This window comes from Botryllus schlosseri, chromosome 3 (assembly GCF_051294905.1).
Source record: "Botryllus schlosseri isolate E-star chromosome 3, Bs_hap1, whole genome shotgun sequence".
NCBI classification, from domain to species: Eukaryota; Metazoa; Chordata; class Ascidiacea; order Stolidobranchia; family Styelidae; genus Botryllus; species Botryllus schlosseri.
In genome coordinates this window covers 13208494-13232178 of record NC_137238.1, presented here as the reverse complement: position 1 = coordinate 13232178, position 23685 = coordinate 13208494, and the positions used below count along the sequence as shown (strand labels likewise).

The 23685-nt window shown below is 40.6% G+C and overlaps 1 protein-coding gene and 2 long non-coding RNA genes across 3 annotated transcripts in view; 1 reads left to right on the top strand and 2 right to left on the bottom strand.

Annotated features, from left to right (window-relative positions):
- Positions 1-23685, bottom strand: part of LOC145434923 (uncharacterized) — a 310059-nt gene that overhangs the window by 272201 nt on the left and 14173 nt on the right. The window lies entirely within an intron of this gene.
- Positions 21-296, top strand: LOC145434935 (uncharacterized). The gene is made up of 2 exons (XR_013913643.1): positions 21-135; positions 170-296. It is a non-coding gene; the product is annotated as an uncharacterized LOC145434935 (long non-coding RNA).
- LOC145434901 (uncharacterized) lies at positions 4139-10637 on the bottom strand. The gene is made up of 2 exons (XM_080312131.1): positions 8442-10637; positions 4139-4523 (listed from the first exon to the last, which is right to left on the bottom strand). Exons 1-2 carry the CDS (start codon positions 10591-10593, stop codon positions 4432-4434), a joined length of 2244 nt encoding a protein of 747 aa, XP_080168257.1. The 5' UTR covers positions 10594-10637; the 3' UTR covers positions 4139-4431.

Genomic DNA, 23685 nt, shown 5'->3' with positions numbered 1-23685 from the left:
AGCATAAAGAGAATTGTGTAACCGCTCGGTTCCGGAGCCATAATGACTCCGGACTATCTGGTTGTAAGACCAGTCATGCGTAGGGTAACATGCGGTATTGGAAAAGAGGAAGTGATTTGAGTTAGTCTTTTGTATGTAGTTGGATAGGAGTTGAGTCTTTGGTATGTAGTTGGATGGAGTTGGTCTTGGAGTATCTTTGTGTGGAGTTGTTACTGTGTTAAGTCTTGGATTGGATTGGAAGTATTGATGTGTTTATTGTGCCTGCCTTCGTTGTAATATATCCGTCGAATCTGCAATGTGTCTCTGGATCCAGTCGAACCTGAAGTAATATAGCCGCATTCAGTTAGATAGCGAGGACTACGACCGAACGGCTACAATATACTGACCACCACTTTGCAGTTTTACATTCATCAGGTATTCGGTAGGAATTGTTTCATAAGTATTTGATGTCATAGGTAAAAACAATGAGTATAAAGTCTTGTTAAACTGTGACAGAAACCCTGAGTGTACTGCAGTGCTTCGTTACTTTTACAAACCAGGCGTTTAACTAATCTCCGATCCTTCGGCGAACCCCAAATTTTCTCTTTTCTTCACTAAAAAAATATAAAATGTATTATTCATCGAGCTAGAGATATGATACATTTTGAATCTTGGTAGAGAACATCGGGGCAAATGGCCACAGAACGAGGAAAAATGGGGAGGTTCCGAAACCCTATGAAACAATACGCCAACATATTGAACGCACATAAAGTCCATCTACCACAAGAATAATGATTCAGGCCATTAATAAATTTGCAAACAAGCAATCTTCAAGTTACGCTATATTAATGAATAATAAATAAATATTTGCCTGATTAAAAATTTTGTCAGATAAAAATAAACAGTATCCTAGAAGCTCGAACTACATTGAAAGAGCCCCGTGAAAACGATAGTGATAAACATCGCATATGAGTACTTTAGCACTGAAAATGAATTTCCAAGCAGGTAAAATACAGTAAAATATATTTCCCAGACTAGAGGCGATATCTTTTGTCGCACCAGTGTGAATTTCACGTATTAGGAGCAATTGAGCTTGTGGATAACAGTACTCCGCGCTCCGCAATGAAGCACATTGTCGTAATACTAGGCTAAGTAAAGACAATTGTATGGAAAGACAATGATCAATAATCTGGAGATTATATTTTTATCGGATCAAGACTTACACAATGCGATAACACCTTGCGATGTAATGAACTCATAGGAGGATGCCGAACGACGCGCAGTTGCGGTCTCTTAAACTAACATCTACCTCGGACTAGTGCCCAATGTCACAGTTCATTTTCAATGTTGCACTTTATGCCGTGGCTCGTTCTAGCTCTTCCCATTCCTTTCGAGTGCTTAATTTCATCGGGTCTTTTTTCACCACCAAATCTCGATGATGATATGAAGTGGTTCAGAAGAATTGTTGATATGAGGACGTATATGTCATCATTATTATCAACCAACTGGTAACATGACATACCTCAAGCATTCCATTGTTGGTTGGCGCGAGTTCACTACGGTACATATAACTGGCCGATGATGATGTAGATCAGCTAAAATTCGAAAATAATGGCTCAGCATTTGTAATTGGCCTTGTGGGGGTTGATGGGAGTCGTGAAAAGCACATTTCATAACGCATCGCGAAAAACACAGCCAAAACGTCGTCAAATCTACATCGTCACGTCAAAAGATACTTTCGGGTATCGATATTAACCTGGGAAATATATTTTGCTGTATTTTACCTGTGCGTCCGTTCAGTTTCTCTTCATGGCGCCCGATTACAGCCTTGAAAGTATTTTATTTGCTAATATATATCACTATCGTTGTAACGACACTATTTCAATTTCGTTGACTCATTTCCAGCAAAGCAATGTCAAATTAATTTTCATTAATTAGCAATTTGATTATCTCAACTCTATCACAGCCCAGTATAAATATGTAAGCCCGTGAAAAAAGCATCACTTTCCCTTCAGGCATGCCTGGAACACGATATTTGGTCATATCGAAGTGTCGAAATTGTTGACCGTAAATACTATAAATTCAAAAATGGTCGAAATTTCAATTTAAGATTGCATGCCCTTTACTGGTCGGAATTGACTCAGATTTGGTGTGTAGCGTCTTGTTTTGGCAATATGACAATTTTATCACTAAGCGAGTGAAATTTGGAAAAAAATGGTATGTTTGAACAACCCTATTGTCCATTCAACAAGTCGCTGCTTAAGAGATTCGGTGTCCTAAACATAGAGGATATGCGGAATCCAGAAATCGCCAAGTTTATGTATCATTTCCACTGTGGTCATTGCCCCGAATATTTAAATGACTTCTTCACCTCGGAATCAAAAGCGCACAAGTACAACACACGCACATCCACGTCGTCCAAATATCATATGATCGACCGAAAAGATCATCACCCTATCAAATATGCCGGACCTGACGTGTGGAACAGAATCTCACCGGCCATCCAACAGTCGAAGAGCATGTCCACATTCGAGTCGATATACAAGCAATTGCTACGAAATAAACACTGGTCCATCCTCAAAATTACCGGACCACTACCTGACCTATCGATCTTTTCTTCCATGACACGCCACCCCATTTTTGTCGCTTGCTTTTTCTATTCTATCTTTTTTTTTACTTTTCATTCAGTGTGCAGGCCTCCTCTATAGATCGCCTAGCCCAAGGTGGGTGTCTGATTCCAAAGACCAGTGCTCTTCAACCTTTTTCGTCGTGGTACACCCTTTTATTAATTACTCGAAACTCGTACAACCCTGACCGCATAACTCACTGATTCCGTATAGTAAGCCTAATCCAGGGGTGTTCAACCTCCTTTCTATTCACGGCCATGCTTCGATTCCATACATGGCATACGGCCGTATTCCAGCGGAGTGTCGTCATGGCCCATCTGGACGTCAAATACTCATGTTAAATTGACTACTGCAGGGAACTTCGCACCGCGGAGAGCCCTCGTGGTGTTCTGTGCCATCACCGATTTCTTGAAATATACGTTGAGTATAAAAGTTTTAAATTGTAGTAGCAGAACACCCCGCAGGCTTACTATCTCTTCGCCGAAATCACGAGTATAAATGTTCGGAAAAAGTATCCGGATTCCCTTTGTGGTCACGCGAAATGCGAAAAACAATTTCCGTCAGGAAAATAAATTTCGTCAACAATATTGGTTGTTTCATATATTACAGTCAAATATTTATCCATTCTTAGTCCATGTGATCAGATTAACCGATATAGAGTTGATCGAGGCGGTGTCTTATTATTCGAAAATTTTGGGCACAAAATCGTTGATGATGCATCTTCCGTCTCTTATTAATCCCTTTGCTGCATGTTGTTATTTTTGATTTTCCATCAGGATTGTAGGCATATTCGAAATATATATTGGAATCAGCCAAACGTACGGGAAAAACCTGCAATCGTAAGACGCACACGATTCCGACTTGGTATTTTTTATGGGGCGCTTAATTTTCCTCTGCGGTTCGCATTTGTCCGGTGGGACTTATAGATGAGATTGACTACACTATTATTTTAAATACGACAAATCCAACTCACCCTGAATCGCGCCAAGTGTGAATAACATTTTCATGTTCATAATCTCTTAAAGATTTGGGAACCATTCGTCAAGTCAAATTGCATATTGAAGGTTGCCAACACACGCTAATTTATTATGTGCCGAGGGTCGCATAATTATTGTTTTATGGCTGCATTCAACCATAGTGTCCTATATGGTGCCGACACAAGGAAATCAACTTCCCGGGGCTTCGTATTCGATCCTCTAGTTCAGTGGTTCTCAAATTTTCTAGACACGCCCCTTTGTTGATAGTGAAAATTTCACGCCTCCCCTTATTGTGATATAGCAAAATATTACAGAGATAAATCAGAATGCTAGCAATCCCAAGGGATAGTTTGATGGCATTGAAAGCTATGGCTATTGATGACAGAATTCTCCACTAATAAATTCTAAACATAGTCAGAGTAAATACCTCGAGCAAGAGGTAAATTGCGACGAGCGCGAAAAATTTTTCAGTTGACGGTGTCTTCGCCCCCACCCCCAGCTTGAGGACCACTGCTCTTGTTTGAACTGATAATACCAGACTGTAGCATGCAGCTATACAAGTTTTTTTTGCATGTATATTTAACTTTATATCCGTTGTTTGATTCGAGATAAAAGGCCAATTAATATGTTTGTCAGTCCAACTAGAAAAATTTAATGACTTTCAATCGTCACTCATACTTCGAAAATTCAATTTGATTTGAATTGTGACTTGACTCGTGATTGACTTGACTCGAGTCAAAATGTACAATGAATTGACATGATTCGTGACTCGAAGGTAGTGACTTGAACCGAACACTGCATGATTGTGTACACAAACATTTTCATCGGGTAACTGGTTCAGGTTTCCGTTACCCGATCGAATTATTGCAGTCTTTATTTTCTTGATTCATGATTCCTCCTGCCAAGACAGCGTTCCCAACAGCGAGATAACGAGGAGGCTCTGAAACACAAAATTTCACCTTATTGTGATAATTATAAAGAATTAACTCGTCGGAATTACGTGGAGAACACGGTATATTCATATGGTTCGTAACGAAGCAAACATAATACCGGTATGCAGATTAATCCTTATCGTCAGATGCGGTACGACACACAGTTCCATATATTATATTTTCATTAGGGCAATGTTTTTGTGATTGAGACTGCAGATCACGAGATGATACTTGTCTTTGCAATCTAGATTTGAAGCCGTGTTCACCAGCTCGTTGCAAGAGATATGTTTTCAAAAGTACGCCAATGTAGGCTATTGGCTATCAATAGGGTTGGGCACAATGATTCGATTACTTGAAGCTGAATCGAGTAATAATTTTAGTGATTCGAGTCGAGTCTAGTAGTAAATGACGATTTTTTCGAGTACTGAAATTATACGCTCCTCGCCACTGAATGTTAATTTATCAACGATAATTACAGTTTCGATACTAATTTTCGCTGTTGAAGCCTTGAAAGATTCATTCGCCATATCGTAGCATGCGTAACATATAGTACAAAGCTAGGAACGTCACTGGAAATAGCACATTTCCGAAGTCATGATCATCCCACAACATTGTCACCAACTGCAGTGAAATCGGTATGGTCGTAAAATACCAAAGTATCTTCAATGTGATTGATAACAGGCATAATATTCTCTGTGGTCGCATGAAAGGTACATATTTGAACCTTGACATATTACTTTCTGTTACGGCGTCATAATGAGTGATACTCGATTACTCGACTCGACTCGACTCGACTCGAAGCATTTTACGTGATTCAGAATCGAATCACTCAGGTACTCGATTTTGCCCAGCCCTAGCTATCAATGATAGCGACATTCCAGACGGCTAAATCACAGGTGTAGAGAAGTGGCCTAATGTATTAGGAGGGGGGTAGCTAATGAGAAGATTCAGCCTAAAATCACTATAAATCACCCCGTTCAACATAAACTACATGCACGTTCCCGTAAAATATTTGGATTATTGTTGAAGTAGTCAAGAAAGCTACTCATATAGAAGTAGCGGGGCAGCATTGTGGAAGTAGAAGTTGTTTTTGAAGCAGTCCAAAACCACTCAAGTAAGTAAGTAGTTCTGAAAAGTGGCACCGATGAACACCCTGCAATACCTCAATGACAGCTGAAACCTGGAAACTGACTTTCGCGGAAAGTGCAGTGAGCTGGGTTCATGTTGCTACATCCTAAGAGATATATATTTTCAACAGCATAAGGGTTCGACTGCATCATGTGATGCAAATGATAGCTTTGCTATAGAATGGTGTTTCTTAGCCTTTTTGCGACATTTCCCTCTTTTTGCGATACAGATAGCGTAGCATTTAGGACAAAAATAAAGTTAAAGCAAACATATTCAAAGCATGTTACGTTTTTATAACATATTTCTTGTTGTTTTTTAGCTATGACGTCACGAATCGTTATTTACGACGTCACAGTGGATTGAAATTGACAATATTGCGTAAATGTGGCTCCATTGACACAAAAAACTTTCGAGATTTTGAGGTTGTCGGGTGCAAATCGGCCGTAGCCTCTCACTACATGTTTTTCGAATGTATTTACACAATTGTGGAATAATTTTACAACGTCAAAAAATACAAGTTAACTTTCAAGTGGCATTTTTTGAAACACTGTTTGGAACAGTGGAACTCAAATTTTTTTTCGACACGTGCCCTTGATGATAGTGAAAATTTTCGCAAGACGAAAATCCAGGACTCTCTGCGAAAACAGCCCCTCGCCTTCTCGTCTTGGTCTCTCTATCTCTCTCATGATACTTCTACTTGACAAATTGTGCTTAGCGAAACTAAGTAAGTCACATAATATGACCAAGCAGAAGTAGCGGAAAACTAGATTTACTTAAGTAAGTACTGACAATAGAGGAAAACTACTTCAGTAAAGTTACTGAACACCTCTGGTTATTGCTATTTCAATATCCACTCAGCGGAGTATACTCCCAACTCTGTTTTCGTCTACCATCTTTTAGCTCATTTTAACCCATTGGAAGGGGTATGGAAGCACAATTTGATACCTGAAAGTTCCGTTTATCCGACTCACACCACACGCTACGGTGGAAATGTAATAAATACACCTATTTTCCCACCCTTGGATTTACAGTGTAATTAATACTGCAACTGTATATATTCTGAATAAAGTATACGACTATATAATGTGATATAGATACTCGGGCGTGATTACTGATGACTGTTTTTGGAGGTACTAGAAGACTGATGGTAATAGTATTCTTTACAGCAGGGGTCGCCAACTCAAAATGGGTCGCGGGCCACTTTCCAAAATTCCTGGAGGCCGCGGGCCGCAAGACTTCAATATGGAGATTCAAATAGGCAACGCAGTTTAACAACCACGTTTCATATAACTCTGCGTTAGTACAATTCTGTGCTCTCTAACATGGGCGACGGGCATATTCACCACGAAAGAAATAATATTTTATTGTACAAACGCAAATACAACAAAAAAATCATGATCATCAATTTCATTCTATTTTGAACTATGAGCTGCGCACGATACCTGACAACACTCTGTAGCAACTATAACAGGGGTGACCAACCTTTTTGCTATTCACGGCCGCATTTCGATTGCTCATGTAGCTTGCGGCCGCATAATGAATAAACTGGGGCTAAATATCCACGTTAAATTGTCCATGTCCATTGCCGGTATACTCCGGAGTAATCTATTTACTCATATCGGTTTACTATGCGCACCGAAATTGTGAGTAGTAATGTTATGAAGAGCCACAGGGATTAGTTCTGTAGTCGCGCCAAGAGCGAAAATTTTTTCATTTTCATTAGTGAATTTTGTCAATAATTATTAGCATAGTTTGACATATTACTATCAAATATTTATTCTTTCTCGGACCATGTGATCAGATTCACCGGTAGAGTTGATGCGGGCGATGTATTGGAAAACTTAGGAAAGTTATTAATGCTGTGCTGCATCTTTGGGTGTGCCAATTCTTATTACTTCCCTTTGTTGCATGCAGTTATTTCTTGACCTCCCATCAGATTTGTCGGTATAGTGCAGATATAGCCTATTTGATTCGCCCAGATGCAGGCCTACCCGAAAAAATTTCATTCATGATGAGGAGAACACGAATAAAAATTGTATTTCATTATGGGGCGCATGCATCACTTTCCTCAGCTGTTTGCATCTGTACTGTGGGACTCAAATTACAAAGGACACTACTATATTAAAATCGAAAGTTAACAAGCATTAAACCGCGCTTAGCGCGAAGAAAATTTCAAGAATCGCTCAAACCTCTCATTAATTAGGGAGTCAATTCGCAAGTTCAATTTGCATATTGACGGCCGCCAACACATCCTAATTGAATTAAGTGTCGACGGCCGCATACTTTTCCTTCTAATGCCGGAGATTGGCCACCCCTGGATTAAAGTATCGATATTGGGGATAGCTGGACACGGTAGCGCTACTAGCTGGAAAACTATCTCCTCGTAAAGCATGGTCTTTTGGAGAGCCTGAAATCGTTTTTCAAGCGTCTTAGTCTCGGCAATGGTGGGCCATTGTACGTCAAGGCAATATGCCCATTTATATCAACAAATTCTTCCTCCATGAAATGATATTACCATGCCGAAACTGTATCAGATAGCGAGGAATAGTGATATTGGGAATAGTAGAATAGCTTACTTTGAACACCAACAACAATATGTTGAAACTGAAATGAATTTCAGCATTTCAAAATGCTTTAGCAAGCGTTATACCGAAATTTCTCCCAATCAGGTCGCGGGCCGCAAAATATGACCTCGCGGGCCGCATGCGGCCCGCGGGCCGCGTGTTGGTGACCCCTGCTTTACAGTGTACATCATTCTGTTTGAACATGCACGATCGGCAACGTAGCAAACTACCAACCTCTCGATTCCGGATCAAGTTTGACAGGCCATTCTCGCTTCACTAGAGCTAGCGCAGCTTGCTTGTGGTTGACAAGAATTCGATATTTACCAGAAACGAAAGATCCTGCAGCGAGGTCAGTAACCACAGTACCCGGGTCGGCATCAAGTTGGTAGTTACCATTTGCGATTACGTCTGCAATTGCAACTTTATCAGGTATCCATGCGTCCCGTTTTAAGATAAGAGATGGACTCAATTCAAGTTTGTGAGGGACAATTTCCAGTTCTATATCGTCTTCTCCCAATCCCCGCACGCTAACAGCGTGAGGAGTGAAACAGGCGCAGTTGCTCATTCTCATCACGCGTTTTATATCAAGTCGATCCTTCTCAAAGCAGTAAAAATATGATGTAATCGTTCCAGTGTCTTGCTGTATGAAGACGTCGTTTTTAAGTCTAAACCTCCCATTTTCAGTATCATGTAAGCGCAGCTTCCCAATTTTGTCACTGAAATGCATTGTGGAGAATGATATTTGATATTCGCTAGTCATATCAATTTCCTGTTCCATCTTCCATTCAGATTCAGATGTTTTGCTGAAGAGTACGACGGATACTTGTATTACCGTGGATGCAGCGTAACAAGTTTCCATTTTCACAACAACAGGCTTTAGAAATGACATGGATGGTTCAACGCTTAGAATAGGTGTTATGATAATTCCTGTTTCAGGATGCTTATCTTCGTTTGTATTTAGGGTCATTGTTATCTGTGTATTATCTGTTAAGGCATCTTTTGGAAAAGTCAAACTACATCCGTCGAGCTGAATCATACCACCGCTCCTCCCAATTAACTGTTTCTTTATGGACGGCAGTTTTCTCAATTCTGCTAGCAACCATTCACGTGCAATAATGCTTCGAAATCTCCGCATGCATTCTTTCAGTCCTCTTAATGCCCGTGATTCAGTTATTGAGATTAGGGTATTTTCATTTCTTGAATTCCTGGCGCCGAATAGGCCTATGTGATCAAGTAAGTACGTGAGCATCATACCATGTTTCACAAAGCTCAGTGAAGATATGTCAATATATCTCCGAAGCATATTTTTCGAATAATTTCCGCAGGAAACTCCGGACAAGATTCGAGGAAAGTTGTTGATAATGTGGTGTTCAGTCCATATTTGTAATTCATCGAGTCGGTTTTCATGGGCAATTACGGCAATATCAAGACAATTGAAATCATCAATAATATTTTTCAACTTGAAATGGCAAAATTTGCCCAACCTTTCACAATCAACCTCTTCACATGGTATTGTCACAGCTGTTGAGATTGCAGCGATATGTTCCATTTCCGCGGGTTTAGGGCTGTCCTTATTTTCCGTGTTAGTAGAATAATGTATTAACTTTGCATCTAGCAGTCGAAGTTTGGTGGAATCATCGATATTAAATGACAAAAAAAATCTACAGAAGTTTGTCATTGTCATTACTTTCAGAGGGTTTCCGAATGCTATCACGTCGGTGTTTTTACATATGTAGACACTGACAAAACTCAGTAAAGAGTTGTTACCAATTTCCTTCGCCAAAATTGCAATGCTTAGACAATTTTTGGGGGATATTAAAGGTGCAAGAATGCATCCGATTTCATGACATGAAGTTCCCTTCACGATTTCTAAAAGATCAAGTATGCAATTGTCATCAAAAACAGCTTTGCTTATTAATGCTGTTTGCGTTGCTGCAGTCAGTGCTTTCACGTTTTCGTTATGTGGAATTGTTTGGTTGAACTTTCGGTTTGCTGAGAAGACACTCGCTGTAACAGATATGTCAAGTGTGGTGCTCATTAAATACAGCTGAATGTCCTCAGCATCCAAATTTCTGAAGGACTTGTTATCAATAACCATGTCCAGATTTTGATTAACAAAATCATCAGTATATCTCAAAAAATCATTGTCCCCACATTGATGGGAAAGGATTGTCACCCCGATGGCATTTTTGGGAGATAAATACGGTTCCAGAATGCTACGAATCCTTATTTGAATCTTGTCTTTGATCAGCGATTCGGCAAAAGATATAAAATTCTTGTTGTCTGGTATATCTACTGCCTTTAGCAGGTTCTCAAGACGTTCAACTACCTTGTCATCATCCGACGCGGCTATGAGCGTATAAATTTCTGCTTCTGCTGGTGCCATCTTGATTACGGGACATCAGATAACATCAGCCAACACAGAGGTTTCGAGATGTTGTTGTTGTTGTTTATTAAACAAAAAACTGGCGCTTATCGCCTGACGGCCTTTTGCACCACAGTCATTGAGCATAGTACACAGATAAGGGAGTTAACACGAAATAATGATCAATAGCACAATGACATCGAATCAATCAAGTGAGATAAGGCGATTCCAAAAATTGATTCACTCACGAACATTACAGAAATAAATTACAGACTATACGTTTATAAATAGCGGTTGCACGATAACACAAATTCAACGACATACGGGACTATACGAGAATCAGTGAGCAAATCATCAATACAGAAATTCACTTTTAATTGAACACATTTATCAATAAGAAATGAACGATGAAAGTCATATTTAGGGCAACTAATTAAGAAATGATCCACAGTTTCGGGGTAGCGGCAGTAACAACACGCAGGAGAGTCTACCATTCCAAGTTTGAACAAATGGCCATTTAATCGACAATGACCTGATTGCAATCGAAGGATTATACTATCATAAAGGCGATTACCATAACCAGGGGAAGGATGTAGAACAGAACTGTTGAAGGACTTGTAACGTAGGCCGTTTTCGGAGCTCTGGTATTCTTGATCCCACAATGCCATGCAGTGGCGACGGATTATGTGCCGGGTTTCTTGTTCGGAGAGCGTCGGCATATCTTCGGACATTGACGGAGTGGTGGAGACATTCTTTGCCAATCTGTCAGCTTCTTCATTGCCGTGAATGCCCACATGGCCGGGAATCCAAAGGAATGATACGTTGACGTCGAGTTCCCTCAATCGAGACAGGGAGAATAAAATATCATAAACCAGCTTATGGCGAGGATACATGTTGAAGTTACGAATGCAAGCCAGGGCACTCGAACAATCTGACATGATCAGATATTCGGTTGACGAGTTGCGATTTCGTGTAATCCAACTCAGCGCTAGGTCGATCGCTATCATTTCAGTCGAGAAGACAGAGTGCTCGGCTGAACAAGCCTGGGCAACTGAAACGTCAAGCGAAGGGATGCAAAACGCCGCTCCCCCTCCAACAAGCGATTTAGATCCGTCCGTGTATATTAGCGTGTGTGCATCGTAGTTATCGGCAACGTGACTTAAACAAGTCTGGTTATAGGCCTCAATAACGCCACGTAAAGCATTCTCCGAGAGGAGAGATAAATCAACACGTGGTTGAGGTAACAACCAAGGAGGAGACGAGGGAAGCCGGTACCTGTCCAATATGAAGCCATTGAATAGCGGTGATTTAGTATAGGTGTTGAATGTCTGAAAGCTTGGATTTGTGAGACAGTAAATGTCATGCCAGGAATCTTCAATAATTTGGCTGATGAACGAGTTTCTCGGGTCCTGGTTCATCAGGTGGCACCGGTAATTCATTGAAATAAACTTGTGCCGCAGATGCAGAGGCATTTCCCGACATTCGGCTTGAATCACGCAAATCGGGGTGCTGCGCATGGCATTTGTACAGATCCGTAAAGCTTTACTCTGGATAACCTGGATCTTCTTCAGATGCGTGACCGGTGCAAAAAAGTACGCCGGCATTCCGTACTCCATGATGGAGCGAACGAGGGAACGGTAGACACACAGGAGACTCCTCTTACTGGCTCCCCAACTTGTCCCAGTTAGAGCTCTCAACAAATTCAATCTTTTACTACATTTAGAGGAAATGTATTCGATATGTGCTTTGTAGGATAGCCTCTTATCAAAAACGACGCCGAGATATTTGAATGTTTCCACGAACGGTATATTCGAACCATCCAGTTGGAGAGCAAGAGGAGGTATTTTTCTTTTTCGTGTAAATAACATTGCGACGGTTTTGGATTTGGACAAGAGCATACCCCACTTGTCACACCATTCTTGTATGGAGTCCAGAGAGCGCTGCATGGACAGAAGTAGGTCTGGGATGGAGAGACCGCAGTCCCAAAGTAAGAGGTCGTCGGCGAATAGGGCATGGGAGGTGTTTACCAACAGGGGAAGATCGGCCATCATGATTGCAAAGAGCAGAGGGCTGATGACACTGCCCTGTGGCAGGCCATTTTTTAAAAAATGAACGTTGGAGAGAGAACCACCAACTCGAACTTGAAAAGATCGGTGTGACAGAAAATTATTTATCCAATTCAACGTTTGGCCCTTTATTCCAAGCTCTGTTAGTTTGAACAAAAGACCGTTGCGCCATACCATATCATACGCGGATTGGATGTCCAAAAAGACTGCAATCACGGAATACCGATTGTTGACCGCTTTGTACACGGTATCATGAAGTTGCATGATGTTATCCATGGTGCTACGCCCATGACGAAATCCGGACTGAGCGGCGTTGAGAAGGGAGTTAGATTCCAAGTGCCATCTCAAGCGCCTCGTTACCATCACCTCCATTACTTTACATAGGTGACTAGTCAGCGAAATGGGACGATAGGATTTAGCCGCAGCTGGGTCTTTCTCACCTTTCAATATGGGGACAACAACAGAGTGTTTCCAGGTGTCGGGAAGAAGGCCATTACTCCAAGAAGAGTTGATCAAACGGAGGATATATGTTAGAGACTTGTCAGACAAGTGCTTTAACATGGGGTAAGCGATATCGTCCAAGCCCGGGCTGGTGTTTCCTCGCGACGAAATGGCTGATTTCAGTTCGGCCATGGAAAAAGGATCGTTAATGATATCATTGTTAGGCGCTGAGAGACTGGTGATTCGGGAGGATATTTGATTCTCAACCGCTTCCTTCCTTGTTCGGAATGCTGACGTGTAATTGCTATCACTGCTAACCGACGAAAAGTGCAAGGCTAGAGCGTCAGCCTTCGACCTGTCGTCACTACCGGTAACGACGCCACCAATAGTGATCGGAGGTATGATATTGTAGGAACGAACACCAGAAAAGGAGCGAACTACCTTCCAAACTTTGGAGTAATTACTGGAATCATTCAGAGAAGAACAGAAGTTTTCCCAACTTGCCCTTTTAGAAGAAAGAATCATTTTCCGGCATTCCGACCGCAAGCGTTTATATCGGGTTACATCATTCATGCAGAAGGTCCGTTTCATTTTGAGGAAAGCAGCTCTCTTGCGTCTTACGGCTCTATCGCAAGACGCATTCCACCATGGCACAGAAGGTTTTCGGTTCGAGAAATGAGATTTTGGAATTGACGAATGCGCCGCGTCCAGTGCGCATTCTGAGAAATTCTTGTTCAAAAAGTTTACATCTTCATAGCCCGAAGATTCTAAGCTCCTATCGATTTTTCTTTCAAAGGCCGCCCAATCTGCTCTGCGAAAATTCCACGAGTTTTTCCTGTTTGTTTCATTTGAAAACGTTTCTTTGAAAGTAGTTATCACAATAAAATGGTCGCTTCCCAGTAAACGATCCGTGACGTCGGTTCGGCACTTCGAGGATACGTCGGCTGACGCGATGGATAAATCTAGTAGCGAGTATCGGTTTATGGCGTTAGAGGCAATATTAAGATGGGTTGGCGAGCTGCTATTCAACACCACCAATCCATTTTGGTCGAAAGCGTCAAATAGGAGGCGGCCCCGTCGGTTATTTCGTTGCCCCCAGGAAAGATGGTGGGCATTAAAATCCCCGAAGATTAGTGCACGACGTGACAGCGATTCAAGGAAAACAAAAGCGCTATCTTCTGAAATTGCGGTAGGGCTCATATAGACGTTGCAGATGCGTAGGTGACAGATGGATATACATAACACTTCAATGCAAGATGGGGTGTCAAGTTGAATCTCAGTCGCGGGGAGAGATTCCCGCACGAAAATGGCCAGACCACCGGAATGAAGCGAGTTGTCTTTACGAAAGACCCGAAAACCCGTCAGCTTGGGGGAATACTTATCGATGAGATGAGTCTCTTGAAGCAATATCACATCAGGGGTATTTGGTAGGTTATTGATATATTGTTTAAGCTCGGGTAGTTTACGATAAATACCTCTACAATTCCATTGGATGAAACGAAGAGCTTGATTAGACATTTACTTTAGGAGCAGGAGCCGAAAAACCATGCTTAAGGCATGCTCTGGAAACGATTTCAAGCGCATTGCATTGACCTGATTTGACAGCCTCCATCGTATATTCAACGATTCCAACAAGTAGGGAAAGTAACTGCGAAAGATCTGGGGTGGATGTTTGACACGAAGACATAGGGGTATTCTCTTCCAATTCGGTAGGCCTATGGCTAGCAGCATCGCTAACAGTATTTTCTTTCGATTTGGTCTGACTGAAATGTCGCAAATCCCCGTCATTGGGAGCAGGAGCGGAAATGGTATGTTTGCTAAGGATCGAACTGATTTTGGTGCGACGAGGTCGTGGTTGTCGAAAATATGAAGAGTCGTTAGCAAGGACTTCACTAAAAGTCCTGTCCATATGAGAAGTAGGCAAAGAGGTAGCAACGGTGGCAGAGTTCAACACGACCTTCGCTTCGGAATAACTGATTTTTGTACGTTCTTTGATAATTTGCAGTTTAGCTTCGGTTTTATATACGCTACAACCGCCATATGCGGCACTGTGAGGTTTTTTGCAGTTGATGCAAAATTTTTCCTTCGTGCACGAGGCATGTTCGTGGTCAGAACTACCACATTTACTACAAGTTGCTTTTCCTCTACACGATTCTTTGGAGTGGCCGTACCTATTGCAGCGATAGCATCTCAAAGGGGGAGGATTATAAGGCCTAGTCCAGAACCGAAGGTAAGAGAAATTGACACTCTCGGGTACCTTGTCACAGCGGAAGTAGAGGAGAACGGCGGAACAGGAGTCGTAACCTTTGTCGACTTTCCTCTTAAGGCGTTTTACGGCTGATACTCCAACACCGCTAAGGTTGTCGAGTAGTTCTGACTCCTTGATATCTAGGGGCACGCCAGAAATGACAGCTCTGCTAGCAAATGATTTTTCGGGGTACAGAGAGGTTTTTACGTTAATTTTAGAGCCGGAAACTTTGTCTGTCAAACAGTCAGACTGGAGGAGAGCTTGAACCTGTTTCGGACTAGTGCATGTGATTAGAAGGTCTCCTGACCGAAGAGGACGAGGTCCCTCATATTCGCCGATCAATGAATAGAGTGCCCTATGCACTACTGTAGGATGGAGGCGCTTCAACGAAAGGCCTTCACCTGATACCACGACTCTCATTTGGCTACTATGTTGTTGACCTGCTCCATCCTGAGGTCGCTCGCTCAATTCCGGTTCCTGGGTGCTAGGAGGTTGCTTCGTAGGCTGACTAGCATAATCCTTAGCGGAGACTTTCGCTAAAGAAGCACGAGCATCGCTATCACTATCACTATTGACCACGTCCGTAGAAACACACGACAGTTTGCGTTTGCCAGAGGAAGAGACTTCCATCCGATACTGGCGTTGTAGATCACTAATTATTATAGAGCGCTTGTCTATCTCAGACTACTCAGTTAGGAAGCGCAGCAAGAGGTCCGCACGCGACGACGTCTCAAGCCGAATGAGGTTTCGAGATATAATTGCATATACATCAAAACAGCATTACTTATGATATCTAAAGTCAGCGATGTAAAATATCTCGTATGTACTGTACGGCTTACGACAAGTTGGTAAGCCGTTATAGCTCAGTCATTACAGGGCTGGCCTCGCAATCTGCCGTGTCGCGGTCAAATTGGATCGGCAGATGTCACCTTCCACCAGGTCAAACATACGTCCAATGGGACTGATCAGGTGCGCCTGACATTTTCAGTCGGCCCACGAATCAATAGTGAATTCTGATAATGATGATTCCCACCTTACAAATAAATGTATAGCGATGTAGTCCTGGTCAAAAATATTCTTCAGTCAGTTCAAGACTGGGTCGGGAATTTTATTTCAAAGAAGCCATAATTTCCCTATACCTTCATTTGTAAGTCACAAGGAACTATAATAAATCTCAATCAACCGTGAAGTTACATAGTTGAAGATTCCTGTCGTCATGGCAGTGTTGGGGCAATTCGAAACATGACTTGACTTGGTATTTCATGAATCTGGATTGACTCATGACATTTTAAGTCATCAAATATAATCGGTGTCCACTAAGTCGCTGTACCTGTACGTTCATGTTCTCGACATTATTGTATGACCGGTGTGAGCAACCAGTATATTCACCGATGGCGCGGCCTGATCTTACTGACCATCCGTCGATATAGGTCACTAATAAATTGACCGCATACGAAGTGATTAAAGCTTATGTTGTAGCCTAGTAGCATAGTCTATATATAGTAGTTAATAGACTGCCGACTTTGACAAACCTCATGTAAGATTTAGTTTAGAGTTAGTATTATGATAGATACATTCATCAATATGGTGGAGGCTTTAATTGTACCGTATGAATGGGTAGGTGTATTACTATTACATCAAATCAATTTGTTCTAACATTCTGACGTTTCATAACACTGGTCAACAAATTTAAGAAAGAAAATGGCAGAACATCTAGGAGCCGATTCTGGGATTTTCAAGGTTGCTGATTACGAATATCACAGTAGTTTTGACAGATTGGCTCGAGTTTAAAATATACTTATACACCTAAAAAGCCCACAATTACTGTATTTATCCTTCAATATTTCACTTGGTAAGAAGTAAATCGTACATATTTCTACTTTTATACTGCGCATAAATAGGTAATTAACTATGAAGAGCATTCACGTCGTCCTCGGTTATTTCATCAATGTTGATATGACTTGATGCGAGATCCTTATGAGTCAAAAAGCATGGTTTGTCAAGCCTAAAAACTGTACTTTATTTACACAACAAAAATTATTTACTCATGTACCCATTGGTCATTCTGCCAAAATGAAAAAGGAGTATAATGTTACCAAATTTGTCTTCAGATAGCTTAACTAAAATAATAATATCCGTCTCATCTCTTTTGACTGGTAAATGGGTAATTTTCCGCTGAATTTCCGAACTTTATAGGACGACAGTGCTCTTCAAAACCCACAAAACTACTCTGACTTTGTCTGCCTAAAAATATGTGTCGACCAGTCAACTATCATATAATTGGCTTGCATCAACGTAGTTTAGCAGTTCTGTGTAGGTTTCGTTCACATATACCACGCCCAGTTGAAGGTATACATAACTGGATATTTTTTAATCGATTCAGAATTATTAGCGAGTCGATCTGTTCTTCAATCATCTACAAAACGAAGTGACTTGAATCATGCCACGAAAATTCGGCACGACTTTGTGACTTGACTTGACTTGACTCGAGTCACCTTCATAAATCGGATGAATTGACTTGACTCGAATCAAAATGAGCAATGACTCGATATGACTTGTGACTCGAAGTTAGAGACTGGATCTCAACTAGCGATGCATTTAAAACAGACACTTTCTTTTAAACACGTTTTAAACAGTGTTTTAAACTAACGACTTTTTAAAATTAATTGTGTATTTTTTAAACGTTGTATAATCATGACATAATTGTTTAAATCAGGGTCGGGCAATTATTTTTCTCCGCGGGCTAAATAAGAAGCAAAATATACTTTGGCGGGCCGAGTCAAAAAATTTATATGCCTGCTCCAGCGCATTAATTTTATTTCCAAATTGAAAGCATTACATTGTTAATACATGTAGCTCAGTGGATGTGTTGATATTAGGGAATCAGAAAGCGACGGTGACTTACCAAAATTATTATTTGGCCTCGTTGTGGAGCGAAGCTTGCAGTTCTTCTGAAATTAGCCTTCCCTTGACCGAGTGTATGACTTCGTGTTTTTGTCAGAAGACCGACTTAAATTATACTCCTGATATATAACTCATATATACCTGTTCGGCGCTAACTACTAAAAAGAATGGTTTACCCTTAACTTCGGTAAACAAATATTTATTGCTACAAATATTTTTTAAATTTCAGGTTTCGACTTTCTTTTTTTGATCATTTCCGTTCACCCTTTATGGGTGATGATGAATCATAGTAATCATGGGTACCGACTGACTTTGTTTTACGAATGAGAGATTTGGAAACGTATCACGTAACAATTTGAAACGCATACCGTGTAATGAAGTGGTTCTCACATTTTTTAGTCAGGGGGTTTTAGGAAAGGGAAAAATTCCGTGACCCCCTCTTATCGTCATATCACAAAATGCAATTAGAATGCTGACAATCACAACGGATAGGTCGACGGTATGCAAGGTTATAACTGTTGATGTGAGAATTCTCAAATACAAAATTCGGACTATACACAGAGCAATAACCATGAATCGAGGATAACTCGCGCAGAGAGCGAAACAAATTTCCAGTTGTCCCCAGTTGTTGCCCTCCTTCAGATGCTTTCATGTCAGCAAGGCGGGCGCGCGCTGTAGTTTGAGAACCACTAGTGTAATGCGTAATGCGACAATGCCAACAAAGGTCTGGTGAATTCTTGTGACTTTGATTGTCACGGCATAATTTGCCACACTGACATTATTTTGAATCTGGATTACACATGCGAGGTACCTATAGACTGCGTAATCACAGCATATTATTAATGAACAGGCTTGAAAGTCAACGAATTTTCGCTACAGTTTTTTATACAGCCTATCCTTTTAGTCCCCACAGCAACATTAAAAAGTAGGTTTTATGTTTTGAATTCGAAGCAACTCCTCGCGGGCCACACTTTGCCCAGATCTGGTTTAAATGCTTTAAAAAACATGCAGTATGAACCTACGGATGATTTTCCCCCAATACAATCGACGCATACGATATGGAAAGACTGGAACCCTTGAAATCGTCCTCAGTTCTACAGTTATTGTAAGTAGATATAGATCAGTGGTACGGAATGAGTGTTCTGATGATGATGCCCACCGACCGTAAAAATGGTGCATAACGATGTAGCCCTTATTAAAGATGTTTTTGGTACGTTTATGAGAGTGGTCGGGAGCCCTTTTCGTCGAAGGAGTCATGCTCACTTGATATTTTCAATTGGTCATGCCAATCCAATGTGACATCACACTTAAAAATACGTGACGTTCGTTTTTGTTCTAATGCAGTCCTAATCCCAACACTGCGTCATGGTGGCATAAAATCGAAGCTCACCATGTACGGAATTTGTATTGTTCCCCATATTTTATATGTTTGTTGGTCACGCTCTTGACAATGGTCACTATTCGCCTGGAACGACTAGCACTCAGAAATCGCAGGACTTAATACTGAAATTGGATCGAATTTTCGGGGGAAATCTGAAGAAAGTATTGATGAAATATTGTTCAACCCGATGCCATACCAAAGGATGAAATCGACGTTGACGAATACCTTGTGACTCTAAATCCGTTTGGATAGTACCTTCAATCCCCTTACGACGGAGAGATCACTTATTTATGGATAACAATGACGAGAATGTGGGAAATGTCAAGCATTTCTATGCAGCGCACTAATCCATGTACTCCTCCAAGTTATTTTGTAGCGCATTTTTACGCCCTGCACTCGCACGAACCATTGTTTGTAATTTCATATTTTTTTCGTCTCTTAAAAATCATGTCTTAAAACAACAATAAAAACAATTAAAGTGGATTTCAACATGTTCGTTTTAAATATTTTTTGTTTTAAATGTAACGCTATACTCAATATTGTCGACTCACTGAGCGTAGATTCATATTGAAAATAATTTTACGCATTTAGGACTTCAGTTATGATAGATTATTATCAAACACCAACATGAAAGAAGAGTAACGAAATGACAACCAACACTTTAATTCTTTGACAGGTTAACCCAATCAAGAAATGGTTTTATGGTAATTAGGAATGATCACCGAGGTCGACTCCAGAATCCCTACCTAAGTGTTGGATGTTTATCTATAGGCTCCTCCTCGCCATCTCATCCGTACAAGACGTGTGTTATAAAAGCATAGAAGTGGGCCTTGCGGCAGCTATGAAACAAGATGAATATTATTGGCCTGGTGTAAAGGACCATAGTAGTCGACAAACACTGTGAATACCATTAATAACAACAAAAAGAGAAATGATCACCGGATCGACTAATCATCATTGAAGCCAACTCACTAACGATTTAAACTCAAAACACTTTTCTATAGGGCGGCTTTGCACCATCCCATATACCCAGCTGCAGAAATCAATGTTTTCATTACATTTGTTGGATAAAGTAAAATCGCGACAGTAAACGTATATGGCTATCCTACTTTCTTTCGACTTTTTCACAGCTCAAACTGCAGATAAATACAAGGGATCATATCAGGAATAAAGTAGCTAGGTAGCTTACTAGCTTTGGGACATTGGGAAAGCGAATCGGACTAAAAACCACTAAGTTTTAAGTTAGTCAAATCTTAACAGCTCAAATTGATATAGTAGATAGATGATATGAAGTCGAGCGTACTCTCAATAAGCCGTAACCGATAGCATGAATAAGTTCATGTTAACAAAATAAACAATGAGTAGTGCCGTCAGATTCCTCAGAAGTATCAACCGATTTGACGGTGCCGTACAAAATCATTGAACTGTAACAATTCGTCCACCGGACTTAAAAGGCCTACTCTCGACTATCCCATCTCCGAATATAGGTAAATTAATCAAGGCAGTTTGAGTTAAATCAAGAGGTTCGAATCTAAATATGTCCCTGTCTTTCTGTCTTACAATTTGACAGCTTTAACTACTTTTGCAATCCTGCATTCGCTTCATTGCGACTAAACCAGAGGTCTCAAACACATGCGGCCCGCCAGATCATTTTGTGCGGCCCGCGACGACATTTTGGATTTTAAATAATTTTACAATATATAAGTGGCACATATATCTTTTGAAGTGAAAATTCGCTCTATTGCTCCGAAAGCCTTCAACTCTTCATTAAACTTCGCTATTTGCGTCCATGCAGTAGAAGTTTCACTATTTCGCCACATTTCCAATTCATGATGATAAACCCTGACCCTTAGACGATAATCGTTTACAGCACTATGCTTAAACGATGCGTGACTGAAATTTGTGAGTTAGACTTGGACGCGACCTTTATTAGAATTACTCTAACTCGGGCTGACTCAATGGTTACATGAAAATGACCCGAGTGGACACGGAGTCATGGGAATAGTAATGGACCAGAAGGTCGCAGCATGGTATTTCGCTTACTAAGCAAGTAGTTTTGGCAACCATTGGCAATCTATTAGTTACATCTTGGGTCACTAAATCATGTTATTAGGCTACTGAAAGGTACGAGTGCCGTAGTGGTACGCTCCAAGATGTAATAACAATGGGTAGTTCGGCGTTCCGACATTTCTATACCTATGACACATTCATTATTATATTTATATTAATATTTTTCTGCTCTATATTCGAAGGTATTGACCATGAGCTTAATAACCCACTTATCAGGAGTATACCCGAATCCTGGATTGGGCTACACTGCTGAACCCCAAATGCTGTGATATCAGATCAATCTCTATTATTATCAATCTGTTGAATTCACAATATTCATAGTAGCTGCAAAATTATAACGTGATAGCTTTTATGATAACATTATATATTTTTCCGCTCACATGGCGTCTATATCTTATAATTAATATATATCAAGTACAACAACATTTCTATTAAAATAGTTCTTAATGTGATGATTTTTCATGCCAGGCCTAAATTGATGCAAGAGTAAATCACATTTTTATGATGTGTGTTGAATGTCAGTCTGCTGTATCAGCTGACTTTTAATAGCACAACTTCATCCCGTCAACTAAGGCCTACTCGGAAAGACATGGAATAGCCTCATTGATGCTGCGGCCCGCGGCGCCGTCAAAAACTGGAAAATTGGCCCGCGACCACAGTTGAGTTTGAGACCTCTGGACTAAACCGTCCGTGTCGTATCAATTTTATCTTATCCCCCTTTTAACTTCCCGTATAGATATGATGAAGCTTGTCAAAATTTCATGAAGTTTTTTTCTAGTGTCATTTTCGCACTAAATTGGGAATAATATTTATGGAAGGTGAGCCTTTGGGCTTCAACTTGCTCGTTTCTAATAGAATTACAACCTGGTATCCAGGGTTAGGATGGCTCTAGTGACGACTTGACTCGAGTCAGACTCAAGTCAACTTTTTCGTATGACTTGGCTTGACTCGAGTCACTTTGTAAAAATGACTTGACTTGACTTGATTCGGCGCTTCAGAAATGTCATTTGACTAGAGACTCGGAGCGAAATTTACGAGTCAATTTCAAGTCATCAAGTATACGGTGTCGATTAAATCATCCTATCTTATGTTCGGATTGTTCGCGGTACGCCGATGTCAATTGTGATGACAACCAGTCATTCACTTATTGTAAATTGAACGAAACGATCACGGCTTACGTCGCAGTAGTAGTATTAGTGGTAGATGAATCTAATAGCAAAGTGTCTTTGTTTCTTAGGCTGCTCAGTGTTTGCATTACGCATTGCTCACCTTTACCAACCCTCTTGTTTAATTTAATTCGAACGAACATAGTTTATGCGTTTATATTCTCGCGGATGTGTAGATGGGTAGTGTATTTTACCATATCAATTGGTTCAACTTCTCGAGGCTTCCTATTCGATCCTCTATTTTGGCTGATAATAACAGACTGTAGCATGTAGCTATAGCAGTTACTCGCGCATTGTATTAGCAGTTACTAAGTGTGCCTGAGCGATACAACGCCTTTTTGCACGTATATTATTTACCTTATATTCGTTATTTGATTCAAAATAAATGGTCAATCAATCTGTCTTTCACCCAGTTAGCAAAATGCAATGACTTTGCATCATCACTATGGCAAGTTTTTGCAACTTTTACAACTTTTTTTACAGCTTCCGGCAGCTTCCTAAATACTCGTAAGATATGTAGAATGCTGTTTCAAGCTGTTTGAAGGATTCTTTTAGTGCAACTTTTTGAAACTTTTGCCTATTTCTTCCATGCAACTTTTTGCAACATTTCACAACTTTCTCGATTTTTCATGGAAGTATTTTCGATTCTGGTGAAATACACGGCCAAATTCGACTGAAACACCGTAAATCAGCACCGAAGTAAGGCTTTTACGGGTATTTTGGGAGCTGAGCCGGAAAATTGACCTTGTTTTTTTTAGTCAAACTGGGAAGTTGATCTTTTTTTAGTCAACCGAGCAAAATGTGGTCAAAATGCAACTTCTGCAACTTTTTTCAAAA

What these genes read in the sequence shown, in the direction of transcription:
- LOC145434901 (XM_080312131.1), bottom strand. Translation starts at nt 10,593, where the DNA reads ATGGCACCAGCAGAAGCAGAAATTTATACGCTCATAGCCGCGTCGGAT. An exon ending in ACTTGATCCGGAATCGAGAG is followed by an intron (nt 4,524 to 8,441) that starts GTTGGTAGTTTG and finishes TTTGTGTTTCAG; the next exon opens with AGCCTCCTCGTTATCTCGCT.